Raw genomic sequence first — 27,704 nt, 5'->3', positions numbered from 1 at the left:
GGATAGCAGGAGATCTTCCACATCCTCCAACCCACTGAGAGCAGATCTTCATGGAGCTGAGCTTTGTGCACAGGAGCATCGTCGTGCTGGATCAGAGACGTCCTGTTCCGTCGCGTGTGTGTGTGTGTGTGTGTGTGTTGAAATGTCTGTCTGCTTCTGTACACTCTGTATGGTAGAGAGAATCCTCCCTTATCTTTATAGAACACTGTTATAAACTGCTGATACACTCTCATCATTTACATGACAATGACTCAATCATCACACACACACACACACGTCCTGTATTCCAGCAGACAGAGACGGCTGTAAAGGACAGAGACAGACACAGATATAAAAATGCTGGATGAGAGAGAGTGAGAGAGAGAGAGAGAGATAAACACCAGCAAAGTGACATAAAAAGGGGGAAATAGTTGGATAAATAGAGAAACAGATTGAATGGTAGATTGGTTGGCAGGCAAGATGGACGGACAGATGGACAGATGGATAGATGGATGAATGGGCAGATACATAAATGGACAGATAGATTGATTAATGGATAGATATAGTGATTAGGTTGAAAGATGGATGGATGGATGGATGGATGGATGGTGGGATGGTGGGTGGGTGGCACCTGGCCATGATTTATCCTGGCCGTGACGTTTGTAATGGTGTTGTCAGATCTGGGATACACCTTCTTGTGTTCCCCTCCTGCCTGGTTGGACCTCAGTATCAGTTTGACGTTCATAAGATAAATTAATGATCTTCATGTCACACTGCTTATATGGCGCTGTGAACGCAGAGCGACAGATGGAGGGATGGGTGGTGGTGAGTTGGAGGGATAAAGGAGGAGGAGGAGAAGGAGGGCAGTGGACGGATTTCTGCTGGCAACTTCTCTTCAAAATTGTCCTGACCGTCATCTCTGCTGTCGTCATTACGTGTCATACGTGTCATTCCTGTCACTGCCATCATGCATCATCCCTGTCATCTGTGTCCTCCTCGTCATTCTGTCTTTCCTTCATTTCCATTCTCCCTGTCATTCCAGTCATTTCCTTCATTTCCTTCATTTCAATTCTTCATCATTTGTCATTTCCTTCATTTCCATTCTCCCTGTCATTCCAGTCATTTCCTTCATTTCCTTTATTTCCATTCTTCCTGTCATTGCTGTAATTTTCTTCATTTCCTTCATTTCCCTGTTATTCCTGTCATTTACGCCATTTGCTTTATTTCCATTTTTCCTGTCATTCCTGCAATATCCCTGTTATTCCAGTCTTCACCATTATTCCTGTCAACACCAAAATTGCGGTCATTTGTTACTGCCATCATTTCCATTATCCCCGTCATTCCAGTCGTTATCCTTGTCAACAGCGAAATTGCGGTCATCCTCGTTATTCCCGTTTTTTGCCATCGTCCCTGATATTGCAGTCATCTCTGTCATCCTCGTCATTGTTGTGTACACAGTAGTGTACCAGTCCTGTCCGTGTTTACAGGAGCTGTGATGAACATTAGCTACCAATACGATGGGACGTCTGAGGATCGCCAGATTTCCTGAATCCCACAAAACGATCACTCTCGTAAACAAGCACATGGTTGTCATGGCGAACAGAGATCAGATATGTGTTTAAACCCAAACTTCCACATAGTTCAGAGATATGCAGCTATGAGATGTGCTAACTGATATGCTATTGCTGAACTAGGCTAACAGGGCTAATACATGGCTGGTTAAAGATGCACACACACACACAGGTGGGGGTGTGTGTTTTTGAGTCGGACAGGTGGGGGTGTGTTTTGAGTCAGGCAGGTGAGTGTGTTTTGAGTTGGACAGGTGAGTGTGTGTTTTTGAGTTGGGCAGGTGAGTGTGTGTTTTTGAGTCGGGCAGGTGAGTGTGTGTTTTTGAGTCGGGCAGGTGAGTGTGTGTTTTTGAGTCGGCAGGTGAGTGTGTGTTTTGAGTCAGGCAGGTGAGTGTGTGTTTTGAGTCGGGCAGGTGAGTGTGTGTTTTGAGTTGGGCAGGTGGGTGTGTGTTTTGAGTCGGGCAGGTGAGTGTGTGTTTTGAGCTGGACAGGTGGGTGTGTGTTTTGAGTCGGGCAGGTGGGTGTGTGTTTTGAGTCGGGCAGGTGAGTGTGTGTTTTTGAGTCGGGCAGGTGAGTGTGTGTTTTGAGTCGGGCAGGTGAGTGTGTGTTTTGAGTCGGACAGGTGGGTGTGTGTTTTGAGTTGCACAGATGAGTGTGTGTTTTGAGTTGGGCAGGTGGGTGTGTGTTTTGAGTTGGGCAGGTGGGTGCGTGTTTTGAGTTGGGCAGGTGGGTGCGTGTTTTTAGTTGGACAGGTGGGTGTGTTTTTAGTTGGACAGGTGAGTGTGTGTTTTGAGTTGGGCAGGTGGGTGTGTTTTGAGTTGGGCAGGTGGGTGTGTGTTTTGAGTTGGGCAGGTGGGTGTGTTTTTGATCCTGTATATGAACTTAGCAGAACTACGCGCTAGTGTAACGTTGGCTTCATGGCGCTCTGTTAGTTAATTTTTTTTTTTTATGTTTCATTAGCAAGTTTTCTTTTTTCGTTTAGCAAGTTCATTAGCATTAAGTAGTCTAATGCCAACTGGTCATCCTACTTCCATATATGGACTCCCAGTTGCCACATGATGTACGTCTGTGTGTCTGTGTGTGTGTGGTAAATGTAGCAGAGGGTAACTTTAGCTATGTGTGTGCATGTGTTTGTTGTCTATACACTAGTGAAGCTGATTCCATCACACACACACACACACACACACACACACACACACACACACAGTAATCTCAGCTTCTGTAAATAACCTGGAATGATAAAATCCAGTGTTGGAGTAAAATGTGTATTACCCTTATCTGTGTGTCTGTGTGTGTCTGTGTGTGTGTGTGTGTGTGTGTGTGTGTGTGTGTGTGTGTGTGTGTGTGAGTACAAGAGAATATAAACAGATGGATGAGGGGGAGACAAGGCAGAGGACAATAAAGAGTGAGTGAGACAGGAATACAGACAGTTGAACGAGAGAAAGAGGGACAGAAAGTGATTATATAGACAGATATGTGTGTGTGAGGGAGAGAGACAGAGATGAGACAGCGGGAGTGGAAGAGATAGAGGAGACAGAGTGAGAGAGGGAGGGGCAGAGAGAGACAAAGATGAGAGAAAGCGAGAAGGACAGAGAAAGATAGTGATGGACCCCAGGATGGACATGGAGACAAACAGACGGACTAAGAGAATCCTAGAGAGACCCAGACAGAAAGTGAGATATCAAGAGATACAGTGACAGACGGATGGACAGACAGATGGAGAGAGAGGCCATAATGGAGACAGACAGAGAGAGAGAGACAACTAAAGATATAGAGAGAGTTCAGATGTAGAGCGACTGCAGTATGTGGGTCAGGACTCAAGTGTACAGTGTGTGTGTGTGTGTGTGTGTGTGTGTGTGTGTGTGTGTGTGTAGCCCAGTTTACAGTGAGGACATCATCTCTCGCTCTCTCTCTCTCTCTCTCTCTCTCTCTGAGCTGCTCAGGGAATCACTAATGAGCTGCAGTTTGGGGACACGGCCTTATTCTCTCTCTCTCTGCGTTAGGAAGGAAACCGAGACACGGCACCGTAACACTTGAACACCTCCCTGTGTGTGTGTGCGTGTGTGTGTGTGTGTGTGTGTGTGTGTGTGTGTGTGTGTGTGTGTGTGTGTGTGTGCGTGCGTGCACACATGCATATTATACCTTGTTCAAAGTTGGACCTTGTATGGAAAACATGAGCACTACAACGTTTTCAATCCATATCTTCAGCACCATCAACAAAGACCAAAAGAAAGAAAGAAAAAAAAGAAAGAACAAATTGAAAGAAGACAAAAGAAAGAAAATCAGGCAAGAAAAAAAGAAAAAAAAACGTATAAAATTGAAGGAAAGAAAAAAAGAAATAACTGAATGAAAAGTAAAGAAATGTAAGAAAGAAAAAACAAATGCGTTGCATGAATGCGTTACATCTTGCATTTATTATTGCGCTGCTCCAAAACAACTTCACACCTTTCCATTCATTCTGAGACAGAAATGTTGCACTTACACCCTAAACCCTACACCCTAAACCCTACCACCTTACTTCTACACACTACACCTAAACCCTACACCATACACACTAACCCCTACACACTAACCCAATACTGTTCTCTGTATTAGTGACATTAGGGCTGTGACAGTACACGTATTCGTTCTGAGGCGTTTCAGTTCGGGGCTGTCGGTTCCGTACACGTGTGGACCCCTCTGGAGCGTGTTAAGTGTTGGACCGTGAGTTTGTTTAGTCTCCGCCTCGTGTCACTGTGGCTACTGCATCCATATCAGAAACAGTTTTGTTCCTTTTATACTGTAGCAAATTGGCTTTTTTTCCCCTTCTTATCTGTTTCTTGTGACATTTTTGGTTGCAGAATGTATAGAAAATATCACCCAACCACACCTTTAAGGTTGCGTGTCCTTTTTCCTAGATTAGCCCCGCCCACAGGTGGACCCGTCCCGCTCGGTTACGTTTTTCTTAAAAGGAAGTGTGAGATACGAACGGGTCAAACGCAGGTTTTTTATTTTTTATTATTGATCTTGAAGTTTGCATTGTGGTCATCAGGGGGTGCTGAAGAATTCAGACCAAAGCAGGTAGAGTTCATCTTCATTGGATAATGGTCCTGCGAGATGCGTGTGTGTGTGTGTGTGTGTGTGTGGACCCCCTGCCGTTTCCTGTGCTTGTGTAAACAGGACGTCCTTCCAGGATCTCGGCTGACCCGCCGTCCTCCTGTTCACTCGCAACCCACCCTCCCTCATCCGTACCCTCGTCCTCGTGTGTTTATGTGAAGGGACGACGCCTCGGACGTGACGTGATCCGACGGTCATTGTTCCTCTTTCCGACTTTTTTTTTTTATCGCTAATTTTGGTTTAAAGAATGAGAACTAGATACAATCACATGGGTGTCCCATCAGTGTCGTACTCGAAAAAACCTGTGTGTGTGTGCGCGACCTGGATTATATTTATCAGAGTTTAAATCAGCATCACATGGTGACTTAAATAAACAATTGTTATTTATATATTAGACGTGTTGGATGTCTTCATGACGTAGCGTCCTGTTCTAGGAAGAAAATGGAAAAGGCCTTTATTTGTCTCATATACAGCAGATTGGGGGGACTCGGGGTCAGAGCACCACTCGACAACACCCAAGTACTACCTTTCCTACATCATGGCCACAAAATCCTGAAAAGAGGAATGTATTTTATTATTATTTTATTATTTGCTTTATTACATAGAAAGAAAAACACTCCTGGAATCTGGAGAATACAGACCATGGTGTGACCCACTTACATCCAGCCAATCAGAGTAAAGAGGCGTGTCTACTCCCCATCAATCATCTCACCTGTTAATGTCTTTCGACATCCAGCCAATCAGAATAAAGAGGCGTGTCTACTCAGCTTGTCAATCATCTTAGCTGTTAATGTCTTTCGACATCCAGCCAATCAGAGTAAAGAGGCGTGTCTACTCATCTCATCAATCATCTTAGCTGTTAATGTCTTTCGACATCCAGCCAATCAGAGTTTCATATTATCTATCAAAATGTTACCTATTGATGTCCAGCCAATCAGATTAAAGAGGCGAGTCTACTTGTCAATCTTGTTAGCTGTCAATCATTTGAAAGGCTGTTTTGTGGGCGTGGCTTTTTAAAGGCTAGTTTTGCCAAATTGTACTGTGCATTTCACCTAAAATCACCGCTCATAACTTTTAAAAATAGATTTACACTATTTTAATAATTTTGCATCATTTTTATGCTTTATGATTTTAAAAAGATCATGACCATCTTGCGTAACGTCTAGATCTACACCCAATGTGGCCAACGTCGCAACAAGCATCGTTGTACTGCTCTTGTCGTGTTTAGCTTGAGATAAAGAGCCTGGTATAGGAGGCCTAGGAGTGGTGGAGGAGTGAAGGTGAAGTTCAGAACTTTTAGTGTTTGAGATAAAGGTGTGAAGATCTCCAACACTGAGCTCAGTGTGTTTGCGCAGACCAGCAGGCGTTGTGATGTTAAACACAGCACGTTGGTGTGAAATACAGGATGTTGGCGTGCTGATGGAAATGCTCGCACGCGTGGACTGTGGATAAACGAACCCTGAGTATTTCTGCTTAACCGAACTCATCATTCGCCGATATGAGTATTAGAGCTGCTCAAATGTCGTGCTTTCGTTTATTAAACATTACTTGTGTCTGTGTTCTGCAGGGAAGCCGTACAGCATGGCAAGCTCTGAGCGTGTGCAGCTCTCCGGGACGTACAACGTACGCAAAGGCAAACTGCAACTCCCCGTGAACCGATGGAGCCGCAGACACGTCATCCTGTGTGGCACGTGCCTGATGGTGTCATCAATTAAAGCCAGTCACGCAGGCAAAATGCACATCTTGCCCCTGATCGGCGGAAAGGTAAGGCCTTCAATTGTTCATAATCCATTTTCTGCTTTCAATAAAGGTAATAGTACATTTTCAGTCCAATCTAAATGCACACCCTCCCTCTAATCGAGGTAATCATGACATCATTAAGGGAAAAGTAAAATTGGGAAAAAAATGCCCATACTTCCCCTGGTAGGGGGAAAGGTAATGTCTTTCTTCTTCTTCTTTTTTCGGCTTCTCCCATTAGGGGTCGCCACAGCGGATCATCCGTCTCCATACCCCCCTGTCCTTTACATCTGCCTCTTTTACCCCAACCACTGGCATGTCTTCCCTCACCACATCCATAAACCTCCTCCGTGGTCTTCCTCTTTTCCTCCATCCTCAGCATTCTTCTACTGATATACCCCATGTCCCTCCTCTGCACATGTCCAAACCATCTCAATCATTCCTCCCTCACCTTGGCTCCAAAACATCCTACATGCGCTGTCCCTCTAATAAACTAATTTCTAATTCTGTCCATTATCGTCACTCCCAACGAACATCTCAACATCTTCAGCTCTGCTACCTCCAGCTCCCCCTCCTGTCTTTTACTCAATGCCACTGTCTCTAATCCGTACAACATCGCAGGTCTTACCACAGTCCTATAAACTTTCCCTTTCACTCTCACAGATACTCTTCTATCACAAATCACTCCTGCTATCACTCTTCTCCACCCACTCCACCCTGCCTGCACTCTTTTCTTCACTTCTCTAACACATTCTTCATTACTTTGCACTGTTGACTCCAGGTACCTGAACTCCTCCACCATCTCCACCTCTTCTCCCTGCAACCGCACCACTCCACTGCCCTCCCTCTCATTCACACACATGTATTCTGTCTTACTCCTACTGACTTTCATTTCCCTTCTCTCCAGCGTGTACCTCCACCTCTCCAGGCTCTTCTCCACCTGCTCACTACTCTCACCACAAATCAGAATATCATCCGCAAACATCATATTCCACGGAGACTCCTGTCTGACCTCGTCTGTCAACCTGTCCATCACCACTGCAAACAGGAAAGGGCTCAGAGCCGATCCTTGATGCTGTCCAATCTTTACCTTGAACCAATCTGTCGTTCCTACTGCACACTTCACTGCTGTCACACTGTCCTCATTCATGGCCTGCACCACCCTCACATACTTCTCTGACACACCTGACTTCCTCATACAATACCACAACTCCTCTCTCCACCCTGTCGTTCGCTTTCTTTAAATCCACAAATACACAATGCAACTCCTTCTGACCTTCTCTAAGTTCTCCATCAACATTCATAAAGCAAATAAGGCAACTGTGGTGCTCTTCCTCGGCATGAAACCATACTGCTGCTCACAGATGGTCACCTCTTCTCTCAGCCTGGCTTCCACTACTCTTTCCCATAACTTCATGGTGTGACTGATCAACTTAATTCCCCTGTAGTTACTGCAGGTCTGCACATCTCCCTTATGCTTAAAGATCGGTACCAGCACACTCCTTCTCCATTCCTCAGGCATCCTATCACCTTCCATAATCCGGTAAAAGAATCTTGTTAAAAGCTACACTGCATCTCTCCTAAACATCTCCACGCCTCTACCGATATGTCATCTGGTCCAACCGACTTTCCACTCTTCATCCTCCTAATCGCTAATCTCACTTTCTCCCTACTAATCCTATCCACTTCCTGCTTCATCATCTCCACATCATCCAACCTTCTCTCTCTCTCTCTCTCTCTCTCTCTCTCTCTCACATTTTCCTCATTTATCAGCTCCTAAAATACTCCCTTCATCTTCTCAAAACACACTCTCCTCATTAGTCAACACATTTCCATCTTCATCCTTTAGTGTTCTAACTTTTAGTACATCCTTCCCAGCTCGGTCCCTCTGCCTGGCCAATTGGTACAAATCCGTTTCTCCTTCCTTAGTGTCCAACTTCTAACGTTCCTTATATGCCTTTTCCTTGGCTTTCGCCACTCTTTTCTCATCACGCTGTAGATCCCAATTCTGTTTTTTCAACCTCTTTCTCCTTATGCTCTTCTGCACTTCCTCATTTTACCACCACATCTCTTCCTTTCTATTTCCAGATGTCACACCAAGTACTTTTCTAGCTGCCTCCCTCATCACTTCTGCAGTAGTTGCCCAATGATCCAGCATCTCTTCACCACCACTGAACCCCTGTCTGACCTCTTCCCTGAACCTCACACTCAATTCAATTCATTTTTATTTGTATATCCCTTTTAACAATGAACATTGTCTCAAAGAAGCTTTACACCACAGTCTTCTGCCTTCAGCTTTCACCATCTTATTCTTCTTTCAGTCCTCACTCTTCTTCTTCGCCTCCAAAACCATCCTACAGACCACTATCCGATGCTGTCTAGCTACACTGCCCCCTGCCAACACCTTACAGTCTCCAATCTCTTTCAGGTTGCATCTCCTGCATAGAACAGGGAAAGGTAATGTCTTTAACTGGGTAAAATGCCCATACTGCCCCTAGTGGGGGAAAGGTAATGTCTTTAACTGGGTAAAATGCCCATACTGCCCCTAGTAGGGGGGAAAGGTAATGTCTTTAACTGGGTAAAATGCCCATACTGCCCCTAGTGGGGAAAGGTAATGTCTTTAACTGGGTAAAATGCCCATACTGCCCCTAGTGGGGGAAAGGTAATGTCTTTAACTGGGTAAAATGCCCATACTGCCCCTAGTGGGGGAAAGGTAATGTCTTTAACTGGGTAAAATGCCCATACTGCCCCTAGTGGGGAAAGGTAATGTCTTTAACTGGGTAAAATGCCCATACTGCCCCTAGTAGGGGAAAGGTAATGTCTTTAACTGGGTAAAATGCCCATACTGCCCCTAGTGGGGGGAAAGGTAATGTCTTTAACTGGGTAAAATGCCCATACTGCCCCTAGTGGGGGGAAAGGTAATGTCTTTAACTGGGTAAAATGCCCATACTGCCCCTAGTGGGGAAAGGTAATGTCTTTAACTGGGTAAAATGCCCATACTGCCCCTAGTAGGGGAAAGGTAATGTCTTTAACTGGGTAAAATGCCCATACTGCCCCTAGTAGGGGAAAGGTAATGTCTTTAACTGGGTAAAATGCCCATACTGCCCCTAGTGGGGGGAAAGGTAATGTCTTTAACTGGGTAAAATGCCCATACTGCCCCTAGTGGGGAAAGGTAATGTCTTTAACTGGGTAAAATGCCCATACTGCCCCTAGTAGGGGAAAGGTAATGTCTTTAACTGGGTTAAATGCCCATACTGCCCCTAGTAGGGGGAAAGGTAATGTCTTTAACTGGGTAAAATGCCCATACTGCCCCTAGTGGGGGAAAGGTAATGTCTTTAACTGGGTAAAATGCCCATACTGCCCCTAGTGGGGGGAAAGGTAATGTCTTTAACTGGGTTAAATGCCCATACTGCCCCTAGTAGGGGGAAAGGTAATGTCTTTAACTGGGTTAAATGCCCATACTGCCCCTAGTAGGGGGAAAGGTAATGTCTTTAACTGGGTAAAATGCCCATACTGCCCCTAGTAGGGGGGAAAGGAAATGTCTTATATTTGTAAAATGGCTATTGTGTCCCTCACTCTGGTAGGGTGAAGGTAATGTCTGAAACTTGTAATAAAAGCCTACTGCCCTGTTTCTGGGGAAAGTTAATGTATTAAACTTGTGAAATGCCCATCCTGCCCCTAATGAATAAAGACACAACTAGCAATCTGAAATAAACCACCTTTAATCTGTAATCCTTTACTATTTCTACATCCTGACGTAGTGATGATTTGGTTTCAAAAACGAAACTAAGACACTGTACATCTACTGCTGCACTTCTGGTTAGATGTTATCTGCATTGTGTTCACTCTGTACTAGTTACTAGTCTTAAACTGATTAAGATCTAGTTCAATCTTGTTCAACAATGAGAAACATCTGGACTGCTTTCTGTAAGACTTTGTAGAACACAGGAATTCATGTATGGAATTTATCTTGTCCAACAAAACGCTGATCAGAAATTGTGATTCTGATTATAAACGATTCTGAAGCTTGTACCCAGAAAAGTGTACAGAAGAGGATGTAGACTTCGATTCCTCATTTGCCAGACAGATTTCTTCAATTTCCAGAGACGGATTCTTCCAATTTTGATGAAATTGGCGAACGTTCACTAGAAGAACTTTGAATTCCATGAAGATCTGCTTTCAATGGGTTGGAAGATGTGGAAGATCTCCTGCTGTAGAGCACAAACACTATTGATCATGATGAATGTGAGCTCTGACTGCACCCCAGGCCTCCTCACCGTCTCACCTACATCATTGCCTGACAAATCTCCACAAAATCTAGTGGAACATCTTCCCAGAAGAGTGGAGCTTATTATGGGAACTAAATGTGGAATGGGATGTTCCTACTGATCTCATGATCAGGTGTCCACAAACTGTATAAAATGTGTTCTGTTTTATTTTGCAGACTTTCTGTGAAATAAACTTTAATGACCTTTAAGCTACTGTCTTTTTTTGTTCCTGCCTGAAGGTGATATTGTTCTCTCTCTCTCTCTCTCACTCTGTGTGTGTGTGTGTGTGTGTGTGTGTGTGTGTGTGTGTGTGTGTGTGTGTGTGTGTGTGTGTGTGTGTGTGTGTAGGTAGAGGAGGTGAAGAAACACAGCCACTGTTTGGCCTTCAGCTCAGCTGGGCCCCAGAATCAGACCTACTACATCAGCTTCGACAGCTTCACAGAGCACCTGCGTTGGCACCGTCACGCCTCCAAGGTGTGTGTGTGTGTGTGTGTGTGTGTGTGTGTGTGTGTGTGTGTGTGTGTGTGTGTGTATTTAAGGTGTTGGAGATTGTGTAGTAGAGTGAGTGTAATGATTGTGGTGTTAAATGATGTTTGGGTGTATCGCGTTGCATGGTGTTGTGTGAGCTGATGTGGGATGGAACGTTGTTGGTGTTGTAAATGGTGTTGTCATGTCTGATGTGGTGTTGATTGTAGTGTATGGTTGGATGTGGTATTGCGTCATGTCTTGTGTGGTGGTTTGCTGTGGGTAATGTCTGGTTTTGAGTCGCAGTGTTTAGTTATGTGGTGTTGAGTGTTGTGGTGGCAGTGTTTGTAATGCATTGCCTTGTGGTGTGGTGATGGTGTGTGTGTGATTGGTGTAGAGTCATATGATGTTAAGTAATGTGGTGGTGGTGTTTGTAATGTCTGGTGTTTAGCCGTGTGGTGCGGTGGTGGTGGTTTTAGTGTTGGTGTTGTCATGTGGTGTTGAGTGGTGTGGTGGTGTTTGTAATGTTGGGTGTTTATTAATGTGCTGGTGGTGTTTGTAATATCTGGTGTTGAGTCATGTGGTGTTGAGTGGTGTGGTGGTGTTTGTAATGTTGTGTGTTGAGTTATGTATTAGTGGTTTTAGTGTTGGTGTTGTCATGTGGTGGTGGAGATTGTAATGTCTGGTGTTGAGTTATCTGGTGTGGTGGTGTTTGTAATTTTGGGTGTTTAGTCATGTGGTGTTGTCATGTGGTGTGGTGGTGTTTGTTGAGTCATGTGTCACATGGTTAGATGTTGTGGTATGTGTAGTTGAGTGGCGTTTTGGTGTTTGTAAGGTTTGGTGTTGATTGTGTCACATGGTCTAATGTAGGTGGTGTTGAGTGGCGTGGTGGCAGAGTTTCTAATGACTGGTTTTGAGTCATGTGGTGTTGAATATTGTGGAGATAGTGTCCATAATGCCTGGTGTTGAGTCGTGTCACGTGGTCGGATGTAATGGTGTGCGGTGGTGGTGTTTATGATGGCTGGTGTTGAGTCATTTGGTGGCGGTGTTTGTAATGTATCGTGTTGAGTCATGTGGTGTTGAGTCATCAACTGACTTGATGATGTCGTCAGTTGGTGATGTCATATTGTATATGTATTGTATGGTGTTGTGATGTGTTTCGATATTCTTTTGTATCGTGACGTCAGTTGGTGTCGTGGTTTGATGTCGTATGATCTCTCTCTCTCTCTCTCTCTCTCTCTCTCTCTCTCTCTCTCTTTTCTTTTAGATGGTGTCCCAGAGGATCAGTTCAGTGGATCTGTCCTGCTGTAGTTTGGAGAAACTTCCTCCGAACCTTCTTTACAGCCACGACCTCACTCACCTCAACCTGAAACACAACTTCCTCCCAGCAGATAACTCCCTGCAGCAGCTCCAGAGGTGTGTGAGCTCCACAACCATGCTGAGAACTTCACAAACCATAGGGGTATAACGCACACTATATGGACAAAAGTATTTGGACACCTGACTGTATGTGCTTTTTGAACATCCTCTTCCACATTAAGTGCACATTCGCTGCTATAATGAGCTCCACTGTTCTGGGAAGATGTTCCTCTAGATTGTATGGAGATTTTGTGTGAGATCTCGTTCAGCCACAAGGCTGTTAGTAAAGTCAGGTACTGATGAAGGTGAGGCTGATCACATGGTTTACATTCATCATGTTCAATAGGGTTGGAGTTCTACAGCAGATCTTCCAACCCATGGAAAGCAGATGTTAATGGAGCTTTCCTTAAGCACAAATGTCATGCGACAGCTTCCAAAGGCGTCCTGTACAATCCTGTCTCCAGGTTTGTGAGAGGGAAACGTCGGGTGTCCCAATACTTCTGGCCCTGTAGTGTATGTGTTACGGGAAGTGTAAAGGTATAAAGGAAGACCAACCTTCAATTCTCCAATGTACACAATCTCTGTGTGTGTGTGTGTGTGTGTGTGTGTGTGTGTGTGTGTGTGTGTGTGTGTGTGTGTGTGTGTGTGTGAGAGAGAGAGAGAGAGAGAGAGAGAGAAAGCATGTGGGTAGCTCTTTGTTTATCTGTAAACACACCTCACATACCATTGTAGCTCCTACCTCTATTCCTATTTGTGTCTCTCTCGTGTTCTCTATTCCTCCCTCTCTCTCTCTCTCTCTCTCTTGCTCTCTCGCTCCTTCTATTGCTCTCTCTCTCTATTGCTCTCTTTATCTCTCTGTCTGCCTCTCTTGTCTCTCTCTCCTCTCTCTGTCTGTCTCTATTTCTCTCTCTCTCTCTCTCTCTCTGTCTCTCTCTCTCTCTCTCCTCTCTCTGTCTCTCTCTATTTCTCTGTCTCTACCTCTCTCTCTCTCTCTCTCTCTCTCTCTCTCTCTCTCTCTCTCTCTCTCTCTAGTGTTATTAGACTATCACCTGTGTGCTGTTCAGTGAAGCTGCATGTCTGTAGAGAAACGTGATTGTTTTCTCTCAGCCTTGTTTGTGATCGTATTTACTCAAGCACACAATCTTCAAAGCTCTCCGTCCCTCTCCAGCACCGGGGCATTGTGGGTAATAAACCCACACAGAAGAGCTCTCTGGATGTTCAGCAGTAGTAGGATTGAGTACTGAACACAACAGCAGAGACAGAGAGACAATGGGAGGTGTGTGTGTGTGTGTGTGTGTGTGTGTGTGTGTGTGTGTGTGTGTGTGTGTGTGTGAGGTTATTGAACCTGTGAGTCAGCAAGGCTACTGTCATTTCAAGCTGAAGTTTGTCTTCAACACTCACACTCAGGATCTGTGTCTGTGTGTGTGTGTGTGTGTGTGTGTGTGTGTGTGTGTGTGTGTATACACTTTAGATTCTCCCGCTTGCGAAGTCTGAACCTGTCGAATAACCAGCTGGGAACGTTTCCCCTGGAGCTGAGCTCCATCTCCACCCTCACCGAACTCAACCTCAGCTGCAACTGCATCAGCAACCTCCACCCCAGTGTGGGCAACATGCACAAGTAAGAAGGGAGGAAGATGAAAGAATGGGATGGATGGATAGATGGATGGATGGATGGATTGTTGATGGGTGAATGGGTGACTCAGATGAGGGATTGATGTATGTATGAATGGATTGTTGGAAGAAAGGATAAATGATGGGTAAATCATAATGATGGATGGATGGATGGATGGATGGATGGATTGATTGATGAACATCTGTATAGATCTGTATATAGTAATCTGGAGATGGATGGATGGATCTTATTATTGGATGCATGAATGAATAGAATATTTAATGGTTGTACAAATTTAAGGTTGGATGGATGGATAGAGGGATATATGTAAGTAATATAGGGTGGCTTGGATGGATGGAGAGTGGTGTAGATGATGGATGGAGAGAGGTATAGATCATGGCTGGATGGAGAGATGGATATATGTAAGGTACAAAGGGTGGTGGATGGACAGAAATGTATGGATGGATGGATGGATGGATGGATGGATGGATGGATGGATGGATGGAAGAAACAAAGGGTGGCTTGGATGTATGGAGAGGTGTAGATGATGTATAGAGAGAGGTAGATAGATGATGGATGGAGGAAGGTGTAGATGATGGATGGAGAGTTGTAGATGATGGATGGAGAGAGGTGTAGATGATGGATGGAGAGAGTTGTAGATGATGGATGGAGAGAGTGTAGATGATGGATGGAGATGTGTAGATGATGGATGAGAGAGGTGTAGATGATGGATGGAGAGATGTAGATGATGGATGGAGAGAGATGTAGATGATGGATGGAGAGGTGTAGATGATGGATGGAGAGGTGTAGATGATGGATGGAGAGAGTGTAGATGATGGATGGAGAGGTGTAGATGATGGATGGAGAGAGAGGTGTAGATGATGGATGGAGAGAGAGGTGTAGATGATGGATGGAGAGAGGTGTAGATGATGGATGGAGAGAGGTGTAGATGATGGATGGAGAGAGGTAGATGATGGATGGAGAGAGGTGTAGATGATGGATGGAGAGAGGTGTAGATGATGGATGGAGGAGGTGTAGATGATGGATGGAGGAGGTGTAGATGATGGATGAAGGGAGGTGTAGATGAAGGATGGAAAGAGGTGTAGATGATGGATGGAGTGAGGTGTAGATAATGGATGGAGGAAGGTGTAGATGATGGAGAGAAGTGTAGATGATGGATGGATAGACAGGTAGAACAGTATGATAGTAAGTGGATGACTAGACAGACAGAGGGAAATATGTTGAATCATGAAAGGATCAGCTGATGAACAGATTTATGATGGAGGGGTCACAATGATGGACAGATGGGGACTAGAAGTGATGCTAGTGATGTCACATGGTCACATGATCTATAGAACTAAACTACAAAGCCACAAACGTCTTTAAACACAGCTGTGTGATCACCTGATATACCTTTTTAATAACACTGCTGCCACCTACAGGTTCAACACACACTTACACACACAAAACAACAAATTGATTTATTGGTGCTTTATTAAACTTATTCTGTGAGAAAGCGAGAAATTATTGTTAGTTTTTTTTTATTATTATTATTTCTTGGAGCCAAATCCCTACGTCCCGTTAGCTAGCTAGCATAACTAGCATGGTGAGCTGACTAGCTACTCTAAGATCTACCCATAAACTTGCTTGGTAACACATTTGGCGCCATTTTTTACGACTTTGACGTTTCCCGAGTTTCCAGAACCAGACGGCTAACTCGTAATTTACACAGTCAGCAAGACTAGCTATGTTAATTGCACTGATTGTATTTCCGTTACTATGGAAACGCTGACGCTTTAGAACGAGAGTCATTTGATTCGCTGTGGTCAGAGCTGCAGAGTAACGGGAATCTAATCGACACCTCTCAGTACACGGATTGAGAGTGTGTGTGTGTGTGTGTGTGTGTGTTTCTCTCAGCCTGCAGACGCTGCTGTTGGACGGGAACATGTTGTCGTCCTTGCCGGCGGATTTGGGCTCCCTGCAGCGTCTCTGCTACCTCGGACTCTCCTTTAACGAGTTCAGCGTCGTGCCCGGTGTCCTGGAGCGACTCGGCGGCGTCGAGCGCCTCTGCATGGCCGGGAACCGAGTGGAGCAGCTCGAGCTGCAGTCCTTCCGCCTGCTGAGCATCAAATACGTCGACCTGCGGTACACACACACACACACACACACACACACACTCCGACACGACTAATAGTTTACAAAGTCCACTCGAAAACACCATATTGCTCCTTTCATCCGTCTTTCCCCTCCACCAAGGAAGAACAGTAATAAATCTCGGCGCAGTTATAAATATGTATAAACGCTGTCGTGGCGCAGAGCCGTAGAGTGACGGCACTTTGGAACGAAGGATGGAAAATCCTGTGGAAATAAATAATCATCATTTTCCTGCCTGGGACTGAGATTTTCCAAGTCGAATAGTAGTTTTTCTTTCTTTTCTTTTTTTTTTTTTGTAAAGCAAAAGAAAGCGCACACTTCAAATGCATTATTATTAATTATTGATTAAAAAAAGGAATTGTAGAACGGTAGATACAGCAGGATGGATGAGTGAATAGAATGATGAATGGATGGATGGAAGGAACAATGGCTGGCTTGAATGGGGTCAAAATGATTGGTGTTTGGGTGGATGAAATGTTGGAAGAAAGGACAAATGATAGGTGGGTTGTGATTGATGGATGGATGGAGGGATGTATGTATGGATGAGTCAAAATGATGGGTATATTAATGGATAGAAGAAAGGATAAATAACGAGTGGGTCTTCTTGATAGATGGATGGATGGATGGATGGATGTGAGCCACAATGGCTAGCTTGGATGGATGTAAAGAGGTGTAAATGCTGAATTATGGATGGATAGACAGGTAGAGTAGAGCAGTATGGTGATGGATGAGTGGACGGACAGACAGAGAGAGGGAATTTAAAGAGGAAATCGGAAAAGGGGGCCAATACTTTTTGCACAAACAGTGACTTCAACCATGTATATAAAAGAAAGTTATGAAAACTGGCATATTTGAAAAGGAAATTAGGGGGCCAATACATTTGCACAGCATTTTCATTTTTTTTATTGTTACTATTTTTCTATACAAACTAATAAAACCTCAATAAAAACGACCTTTTTAAACTTATTTATTTAAAAATTATTTCATTAAACATTTGTTTTACTGATACGAGTCTCAAATCAAGCACCAAAATCCACCATGTTGAACACATCCGGTAATTAAAGCCGTCCGTGTGGAAACATAGCGAAAGTTTCTTTTGGTGTCCTGATGATTTCCGTCATTTAAAAGTCCATAATTACTTTCAAATGTTAAAACTCATTTCCTGTCGATCCTCTTCACTCCTGATGAAAATCGCAGCACCTTCAGCTCCACCTCAATGCTGTTGTCTCTAAACACAGTCTAAAACACAACCCCCATGTTGTAATGTTTACATATAATCAAACTGAGCAGCGTTTTATTTATAAAAAAGAATAATAAAAAAAATGGCGGATTATTTGTATCTTTTCGTCTCTTTTAGACTAAACCGGATCTCCAGCGTGGTGCCGGACGAGCCGGACTTCCTGCGTCACGTGACCCAGTTGGACGTACGGGACAATTGTCTGAGCGAACTGGACGCCTCGCTGTTTCCTCGTCTAGAGGTGCTGCACTGCCAGAGAAACCGCATCACGCGTCTCCGTCTCCGTGGCTGCACGCTCAAAGCCCTGTACGCCTCCAACAACGGTAAACGCACCGAAGCTTTCGCACCCGCGCCGCTACAAATCGAATCGGTTTCCGTTAAATAACGCCAGTTCTGATTTTGCCAAACAGAAATCCGGGATCTAGAAGCGAGTCCGATTGTGTCAAATCTCACCTACATGGACGTCTCAAGGTGAGCGAATTTTTACTTTTTTCATTAATGATGATGATGATGAAGAATAATAATAGTAATAATAATTAGCCGCCACAAGCAGCGATCACAGGGGGTCCCACCCCCCCCCCAAATGAGATTTGAAAAAAAGTGCTCTAGATCCTTCAAGGGTGAAGATCAGCTCAGGGAAGAGTCGTTAATGTCCTAACGGTGTGTAAATAATTCCGCATGAGTAATGGTCTGATTTCAATCGTGCGTTCTGATTGGCTGAAGGAACTGTCTGGAGGTGTTACCGGTGTGGCTGAGTGACACCAAGAAGCTGGAAGTGTTGGACGTCAGTCATAACTACATCAGAGAGCTGCCTCAGTGGTGAGAAGCCACACACACACACACACACACACACACACACACACACACACACACACACGAGACTGTTTTTTTTTCCTCTGGTGTTACAATGATGAATCTCTGCTGTAGGCTTCATTGAGGACACTGACCCCCTCACACACTTCATCTCCTGACCTCTATTATGTCTGTGTGTGTGTGAGTGTGAGTGAGTGAGAGGGGGGGGTGGTGAGAGAAGACAGCGAGGAGGACATATTCATATTCTGTTTGTCCCTTAAGCTTTCCATCACCGCACATGTTGCTCTGCCTCGGCCAAGTTCATCTGCTCTGTCTCACACACCCTCTCATCATCCTGTCATTCCTTCTCTTCCTCTCTCTCTCTCTCTCTCTCACCCCTCCCTCCCTCTCTTCATCTCTGTGTATTTATCTCTTTGAGAATCAGCCTGTAAATCTACAGTCCCCTCCATAAGTAATGGAACGGGAAGGCCGTCCGAAACGATGAGACGACGGATTTTTCAGTTCCTGAAGTTTTACGTCTAGATTCACGTTTTCACAAGCGTGATCGAAGTATTGGACACACGTGACTGATAACACATTATTATCATTATTATTATTAAAATGTCTATTTGTCTCTCTGTCTGTCTGTTTTTCTCATAAACATTGCCATGTTTTCAGGCTGGTGTTGATTTTCAATCTCCTTTAAAAAAACATGGAAACACACACACACACACACACACACACACACACACACACACACACACACAGTGTGTAGCTCATGACTTTGCTCTGTCCTTTTTGCCCTCCATCTCTCAGACTTCCTACCTCATTCCAGTTCGAAATTAGTTTTCAAAAGGTTACACTGATTCTCTCTCTCTCTCTTGCTCCCTCTCTGTTTCTTTCACACTCTCACTCTGTCTCTCCCGCTCTCTCTGTCTTCCTCCTCTCCTCTCTCTGTCTATCTCTCCACCTTTAAATTCTCTCTCTCTCTCTCTCTCTCTCTCTCTCTCTCTCTCTCTCTCTCTCTCTCAGGTTGTTTTGCAGTAGCAGTCTGAGGAAGGTCCTGGCAGGTCATAATCGTCTGCAGCGTCTCCCTGAGCGAGTGGAGAAGCCCATGGTCGAAGTGTTAGATGTCCAGCACAACCATTTAGTCGAGCTGCCATGTAACCTTTTCCTTAAGTCTAACAGGTAACACACACACACACACACACACACACACACACACACACACACACACACACACACACACACACACACATATGTAGCTAGTACACTGTCAAATATATATTTAAAAAAAAGCTAAATATCAGAAATGGTTTGTGTTTTTCAGTTTAAGGTGCCTAAACGCCTCGGCCAATAAACTCGAGAGTCTGCCGCCCTCCAGCCTATCAGACGAGAGCAACAGCATCCTGCAGGAGCTCTACCTGACCAACAACCACCTGACTGACAAGTGTGTGCCTCTGCTCACCGGACACACACACCTGAGGGTCCTGCACATGGCCTACAATAACCTGCAGACCTTCCCTGCCAGGTATTTCTCTCTCTCTCACACACACACACACAAACACCTGAGGGTCTTGTACATGGCCTACAATTTTCATTGTAGTAATTTTACACACCCTGATCCACACTTTCACTGATGTGTGTGTGTGTGTGTGTGTGTGTGTGTGTGTGTGTGTGTGCAGTAAAATGGCAAAGCTGGAGGAGCTTGAGGAAGTGGACCTGAGTGGGAACAGACTGAAGGCCGTACCCACCACCATCCTGAACTGCCGACGCATGCACACACTCATCGCCCACTCCAACACCATCGAGGTTTTCCCTGAGGTCATGCAGCTCATGGATATGAAGGTCAGCATGCACGCACACACACACACACACACATCATACTTGCGGCACACACACATCATTACGTGCCTGTAGCTGAAATGGTGAGCAGTGTGCAACTCTACAACAGGAACAGTTGCTCTAAATGTGCACGTTTATTTATGTCTGGTAAAACTCTCATCGTTATGAGGACATCAGGCTGGTCCTCAGAAGACTAAAAAAAAAGATTAGATGTGAGTATCGCAGTTCTAAATAATTATCAATAAAAGGTATAAACACACACACACACACACACACACACACACACACACACACACACACCATCTGACCAAAAGTATTGGGACACCTTTGACAGACTTTTCCTACAAAGTTGTACACACAGTTGTGAAGGACGTCTTCAAGGTGCTGTAGTGTGAAATTATTCCTTTTACTTGAACTAGGAGACCCAAACCTTGATCTCTATGCACAAAGCCAACTCTATGAAGATCTGTTTTCCGTGTGGCCAAGTGTGCTATTTAAACCCTTCTCTTCCTCTTCTTCATCCTCAGTGTGTGGATCTGAGCTGTAATGAGTTGGTGGAGATCACACTGCCTGAGAACCTGCCTCCTAAACTGCAGGAGTTAGACCTGACGGGAAACCCGCGCCTCAACCTGGACCACAAAACCCTAGAACAGCTCAAGTATGTTGTGTGTGTGTGTGTGTGTGTGTGTGTGTGTGTGTGTGTGTGTGTGTGTGTGATGCACAACGTTATAAAGATGTAACTGATTTCCAGTTTGCCTCATGACCATTATTATTCCGGTAGCAACATCCGCTGTTTCCGGATCGACCCGCCCCCTACTTCCTTCTCCACCAATGAGACAGCAGGTGGGCCGGCTGTCTGGAATCACGGCTACACCGAGGCATCGGGAGTGAAGAACAAGTACGTACACACCACACCACACCACTTGATACTAACACTCGTACTTCTCACACACCTCCGAAAGATCAGTTATAGACTCTGGAAACCAGAACATCTGGTTTCACAAAGATGGGTGTTCACCTTGTGTAATATTTAAACAGTGGGCTGTCAATCGATTAAAATATTGAATCATAATTAATCGCAACTTAATCCAATGTATCTGTTCAAAATGTACCTTAAATGAATACTTAAGTGTTCAATACTGTATTCAACATGCGCATTAAACCAATATTGATGCTTTATGCAAATGTATGTTTATTATCAACATAGAGCATGAAGACAAAATATTCTTGTGAATGTTTATAAGTAATTTTGGTGTTTTTAAATAAAGCACATCATCAGGACACCAAACGGAATTTCCGTTATGTTTCCACACGGACGATTTTAATTGCCGGACGTGTTTAACATGGCGGATTTTGGTGCTTGATTTGAGACTCTGCGCATCAGTATAACAAATGTTTTTTTATTTAAAAAAGTTTCAGTGGAGGTAAAAAATTTTTTATATCCAAGTAAAGAAAAGACGTCGTGAATAAATGTGTGTTGCATTGAAGGTTTGGACTTTGCCTCTTATACATTTATTTATTAATAATTGTAATGAAAACGGTCAAACGGTAACGTGTGGAGCAGAACTGCAAGATGTTTTCAGACAGTAATAGATGGATAGGGAAAAAGCTGGCCCTCAACCAGCAGGTTCTGGTTTGAATGGCCCTGTATCTCTTTCTGGATGGAAAGGAGGTTGAAATATAATGTATGTGTAGTGAACTGATTGAGTCGAGTGTGTGTGTGTGTGTGTGTGTGTGTGTGTGTGTGTGGTTAGACTGTGTGTGGCGGCTCTGTCAGTGAGCAGCTTCTGCGGCAGTAGAGAAGCTCTCTATGGAGTGTTTGATGGAGATAGGAACGTGGAGGTGCCGTATCTCCTACAGTGCACCATGAATGACATTCTTGCCGAGGAGCTGCACCGAACCAAGAGCGAGGAGGATTACATGACCAACACCTTCCTCGTCATGCAGAGGTGAACACACACACGTTCACAGATGTGTAGTATCGCTTAGCTTTTTAAAATCATATGCACAATACTACATATGATGTTAAAACCATTTATGCAGCCATTATCAATACTCTGACAGCCAAGTCTAATTTTAATTTGTAGAATGCACAATATATAAGATAGAAATCATCACTTATCTTCACTTCCTCTCCACACAGGAAGCTGGGTACTGCTGGGCAGAAGTTAGGTGGTTCGGCAGTTCTCTGTCACATCCGGCACGACCCGACGGACCCGGCAGGCTGCTTCACGCTCACTGCAGCCAACGTGGGGAAGTGTCAGGCGGTGTTATGTCGTGACGGTAAAGCCCTGCCACTGTCTCTACTATACAACATCGGCCTGGAGGAGGAGTATAACCGAATACGGCAACACAAAGCCATCATCACTGAGGTAAACTACAGCTAACACTTCACTTCTAAAACCGTCACTGAGGTAAAGTACAGTAAACACTTTACCTCTAAAACCGTCACAGAGATAAACTACAGCTAACACTTTACCTCTAAAACCATCACTAAAGTGAACTACAGTAAACACTTTACCTCTAAAACCATCACTAAAGTGAACTACAGTAAACACTTTACCTCTAAAACCGTCACTGAGGTAAACTACAGTAAACACTTTACTCTAAAACCGTCACTGAGGTAAAGTACAGTAAACACTTTACTTCTAAAACCGTCACTGAGGTAAAGTACAGTAAACACTTTACCTCTAAAACCGTCACTGAGGTAAAGTACAGTAAACACTTTACTTCTAAAACCGTCACTGAGGTAAAGTACAGTAAACACTTTACCTCTAAAACCGTCACAGAGGTAAACTACTGCCAACACTTAACCTCTAAAACCATTACTGAAATGAACTACAGTAAACACTTTACCTCTAAAAACATTGCTGAGGTAAACTACAGTAAACACTTTACCTCTAAAACCGTCACTGAGGTAAACTACAGTAAACACTTTACCTCTAAAACCGTCACTGAGGTAAACTACAGTAAACACTACCTCTAAAACCGTCACTGAGGTAAACTACGGTAAACACTTCATCTCTAAAACCATCACTGAGGTAAACTACTGCCAACAATTTACATCTAAAACCGTCACTGAGGTAAACTACAGTAAACACTACCTCTAAAACCATCACTGAGGTAAACTACTGCCAACACTTTACATCTAAAACCGTCACTGAGGTAAACTACAGTAAACACATTATCTCTAAAACCGTCACTGAGGTAAACTACAGTGAACACCTTACCTCTTAAACCGCCACTGAGGTAAACTACAGTAAACACTACCTCTAAAACCGTCACTGAGGTAAACTACGGTAAACACTTCATCTCTAAAACCATCACTGAGGTAAACTACTGCCAACAATTTACATCTAAAACCGTCACTGAGGTAAACTACAGTAAACACTACCTCTAAAACCATCACTGAGGTAAACTACTGCCAACACTTTACATCTAAAACCGTCACTGAGGTAAACTACAGTAAACACATTATCTCTAAAACCGTCACTGAGGTAAACTACAGTGAACACCTTACCTCTTAAATCATTATAGAGGTAAACTACAGCTATTAAACCTTTTTTAAAATATTTTTTTATATGTTTTAATTGTCGAATCAGAATGATTTACTATCTTGAGAAATGATACCCAAGCTAGAAGTGACATGGTTTGTCATAAATCCGACATTCTTTCTTTTCTTTACCAGGACAACAAAGTAAACGGTGTGACTGATTCCACAAGGATCATGGGCTACTCCTTTCTGTACCCAGCTGTGCTGCCACGGCCGTATGTTCACACACTTCCACTAACACCACGTGACGAGTTCTTTATCTTGGGCAGTCGTGGACTGTTTGAAGCATTAGACCCTGCCGAGGCAGTGGAGGCTGTACGGAAGGTTCCGGATCCTCTTGCCGCTGCTAAGAAACTGTGCACTCTTGCCCAGGCGTATGGCTGTACCGAGAGCCTGAGTGCTGTGGTAGTGCAGCTAAGCGTGACTGAGGACTGCTGCTGCTGCTGCTGTTGCTCTTCCTCGAATGGCCTCCACACGACCCCACAGCCCCCTCCAAGTCCTGGTCCCAGTGCGGGCCTTTACCCACCCACAGCTGGAATCCCACCATCTTCTTGCAGCGAGATCAGCTCAGAGGTCAGCGCCTCAGAGATGAGCTCGGAAGTCGGGTCCACGGCTTCCTCTGACGAACCCTCGATCTTGCTCCAGGAGGCACACCTTCACCTCCACCAACCTCCGAACTCGAACCCAAACCCACGCCTGCTCTCCTGCTGCTCTCTTCACCCCACCCCGACTTCGTCTGCCATTATGGCCCCCAGTTTCAGCTCTTTTCAGCGTCAGTTATCCAGTGCTACTTTCTCCAGCGCGCTCTCAGATAACGGTCTGGACAGTGAGGACGAAGAGCCAATCGCTGGCGTCTTTTCCAACGGCAGCCGCCTTGAAGTGGAGGCCGACGTGCACTGCTTGCGCCTCCTCGCCCCTCCTCCTCCCCCTCCTCCATGCACGCCGGAAATTCCAGACGAAGTGGTACCTCCGGAAATGGAAACGGTCACCAGTGATCCTGAGAAAGACGGGAAGCAAATCGAGAAACCCGGGAACAACGCAACATCCGAATCATGGAACAAGACCCTTTCCCGCAGGAGAGGCAACGGCTCAGTGGCTCCACACGAAATGAGCCACAACTTGATTGAAGTGGCAGCCGAGGCACCGTCTAAAAAGTCCGGGGGGTATTTCACTGCCCCGGCGATGCCCGACCCTGACGACCAGCTCATCATTCCGCCTGAACTAGAGGAAGAAGTGAAAGAGATAATGAAGCAGCACCAGCAGGAGCAACAGAAGCCCAGCAAGATCGAGCAACCTGCTGATTACTTCGACACGCCGCTGTGATGGCACAGCACGGTTTCGCAGTCCCGCTCTCAGACTACCACTGCACTGAACAGTCCAGTGTTTTCCCTGCTGATTGCACTGAGAGTGGGATTATTAGCATATTAGCTGAGCCAGGCGTTAATTGGGAAAACATAACCACTGTTAAGGTATTACTGAGCACCGGGACTGAAAAACCCTGCTGTTTTTACCACAGTGTCCGCAAGGATTCATTCCTGGCCTGGAGAAAAAACACCTTTATTTCGCTAATAAGTGAAGAGCATTTAGGATTAGTGAAATTGGCTGTACTTGTCTATAAACTACTTGCACTATAGCGTGACGTTTATCTGCTACGCCTCTGTTTACTCAATGTTGCATCGTCTGTTAGTGAAATCACTGCCTTTATATGTGGTGTTTATAATATTTTAAGTTTGAGCCTCATTTGGCGTTAAGGACCCCGGTCCAGGAGATAATATGGCAGATGCCTAGTGGCCCCCAGATACACAAGAGGACACAACCAAGAATTGCATAACTTGAGCAAAATACTTGTAATCAAGGTGTATTTAGTATCTGGAGATTTCGCCCAAGGTAACACAGGTCTAATAAGACATTCATGTTGTGTCCCCAATGAATTTTTTTTTTATTATTATTTAAATGTCATCTTGCTTAAGTTCCTGTGGCCACAAATTTTTCCACGTCTCCAATTAATTTAATTGTTTATGCACAACCTCATGTGCTAGCGTATGTTTTAATTGGCGTCCGCGACAAAATGTTATCTAAATAGGCTGATGATGCTACAAAGCAGATCGGCGTGTTCGCTATGCGCCAAATCAACAACAAGAAGTTACAGGAAACCAGGCAATGATATCACTGACCTAACAGGAAGTGAACGGATCGTTCCAGATCAACGTCATGCTACACCGTGAAAGTAATCTATAGACCTGCAGACTTGGCAGCTCTCTAGATTTCAATTTAAGAGCCATTTTCGACCAACAGCTTCATCACATCCTCATTAGCACAAATCCCTTCATTCCAGGACCCTCTCCCCGAGCCGACCGACAGGACGCCATAGAATCCCTTTAAGAGACTCCGGTGCAGACACTACCTTGCCCCGCCCATTTTGCGAGCTCAGAATCAGCCGACTACTGACCTATCGACTGTCTGTTTTACAGTTTTACATTGAATTTTTTTTTTGTTTTTTTTTTACGTCGAAAAGTTGACAGTATCTATAGAGTTCAACACTAGCCTTGCGAAGTTCTAACGCATCACCGCTCAACGATCCTTTTTTTTTTTTTTTTTTGTGAAAAGACTTACCATATCTTTTATACAAGGAAACACTGCAAAAGACTGACGAGAAACGAGGAAACAAATAAACCAAGAGGCAAAGCGCTGAAGCGTTTTGTTCGAGGTGGTGATGTGTAGTGCACACCGGTTAATACCACGCTTATCTGTTTGTAGATAGGGCACTTACGTAAGACTGTATTTCTTCACTAAATCGAGGCCTCGGTGCCTGTAAAACTAGAAATTTAGTAGAAATTGAAAAAAGACTAACTCCTAGGAGTTGCTTACTCTTTTATGGTGACCTAGTCACTTTTTTTTTACTAATCTTCTCTGCGAGAAATGGTGATTGTTTTTTTTGTTCTTTTTTTTTTTTTTTTTTTTTCTCCTCCAATGACTGTAAATAAGAAATATTGTATACGGATGCTTTTTAAAGGAACTGCGTGTGTCTGTGATAAGCTTATTCCTTCCTCACACAAAGGTATTAAAAAAATAAAAACGCTGCAACAAACGACTTTAAAAACAAAAAAAAACTAAAACAAGGACCGAACACGATTACTGCTCGCTCTTGTTCTCACTGTCCGGATAACCACCAAAATAAACAGCTCATTCTTCCGTTGTCACCAGCATGACCAGTAAAGAGGATCTGTAATCAAACCACACGAAATGTTCTTCTTTTTTTTTTTTTTTTTTTTTTTTTTTGGTTTTTCTTTTTTTTTTTTTTGTTATAATAAATTCTAAATTTATCATAATGCTGCATCTTGGTCTGTTCTGTTGTATAAACTAATCTAAAGAAAAAAAAACAAAATTTAATAATTAATGGATATGTAATTATACACACACACTTTGGGGGGGGTGGAGTATTGGGACGCTTGACTTTTCCAGTCATATGTGGTTCTTCTCCAAACCTTTACCACAAATTTGGAGGTATACAGTTATAAAAAGTCTTTGGACTTTGAACTAAGAGACCCAGACCCAGACCTGTTCCTGCCCCTCTTCCTGAGCTCCAACCCTATTAAACATTATGAAATATGAATACTGACTGCACCCCAGGTCTCCTCACCTTCTCACCTACATCAGTACACCACTTTACTATCAGCCTTATAGCTGAATGAGATCTCACACAAAATCTACTGGAACATCTTCCCAGAAGAGTGAAGCTTATTATAACAGCAAATAAGGACTCAATCTTATGGTCAGTTGTCCACATACTTTTATCTACATAGTGTCAACTATAAGATCAACCTGTAGATCATTATTTTGATTTCAGTTGCTGTCGAAATATTTGTTTTACATTAATAATAGATTATTGTATTCATTTTTATTTAATGTTCTTAGTTTTTTCATGTTCGTGTGTGCATTATTTTTTGTTTTTACTTACAGCATTTCTACACACATTTTTTTCATAATATTTGTGTTTTTCGAAAGAATCATTAAAAAAAATCATGAAATGTCACGAAAA

General features: G+C 44.0%; 1 protein-coding gene across 1 annotated transcript in view; it reads left to right on the top strand.

The window, feature by feature from the left end:
- The window catches only part of phlpp1 (PH domain and leucine rich repeat protein phosphatase 1), a 45,865-nt gene extending 18,924 nt beyond the window's left edge, over nucleotides 1-26,941 (top strand). The window contains exons 2-17 of the mRNA XM_046851162.1: nucleotides 6,211-6,407; nucleotides 10,997-11,122; nucleotides 12,381-12,529; nucleotides 13,944-14,090; nucleotides 16,002-16,229; nucleotides 17,596-17,798; nucleotides 17,886-17,946; nucleotides 18,199-18,294; nucleotides 19,300-19,455; nucleotides 19,598-19,798; nucleotides 19,953-20,115; nucleotides 20,640-20,770; nucleotides 20,894-21,010; nucleotides 21,867-22,061; nucleotides 22,256-22,484; nucleotides 23,801-26,941. Of these exons, the coding sequence (XP_046707118.1) occupies nucleotides 6,211-6,407; nucleotides 10,997-11,122; nucleotides 12,381-12,529; nucleotides 13,944-14,090; nucleotides 16,002-16,229; nucleotides 17,596-17,798; nucleotides 17,886-17,946; nucleotides 18,199-18,294; nucleotides 19,300-19,455; nucleotides 19,598-19,798; nucleotides 19,953-20,115; nucleotides 20,640-20,770; nucleotides 20,894-21,010; nucleotides 21,867-22,061; nucleotides 22,256-22,484; nucleotides 23,801-24,988 (3,587 nt within the window). The 3' untranslated portion in view covers nucleotides 24,989-26,941. The remainder of the gene's footprint in view (nucleotides 1-6,210; nucleotides 6,408-10,996; nucleotides 11,123-12,380; nucleotides 12,530-13,943; nucleotides 14,091-16,001; nucleotides 16,230-17,595; nucleotides 17,799-17,885; nucleotides 17,947-18,198; nucleotides 18,295-19,299; nucleotides 19,456-19,597; nucleotides 19,799-19,952; nucleotides 20,116-20,639; nucleotides 20,771-20,893; nucleotides 21,011-21,866; nucleotides 22,062-22,255; nucleotides 22,485-23,800) is intronic.
- The last annotated feature ends 763 nt before the right edge of the window (nucleotides 26,942-27,704 follow it).

This window comes from Silurus meridionalis, chromosome 6 (assembly GCF_014805685.1).
Source record: "Silurus meridionalis isolate SWU-2019-XX chromosome 6, ASM1480568v1, whole genome shotgun sequence".
Lineage (NCBI taxonomy): Eukaryota > Metazoa > Chordata > Actinopteri > Siluriformes > Siluridae > Silurus > Silurus meridionalis.
This window is presented reverse-complemented; position numbering and strand designations above follow the sequence as displayed.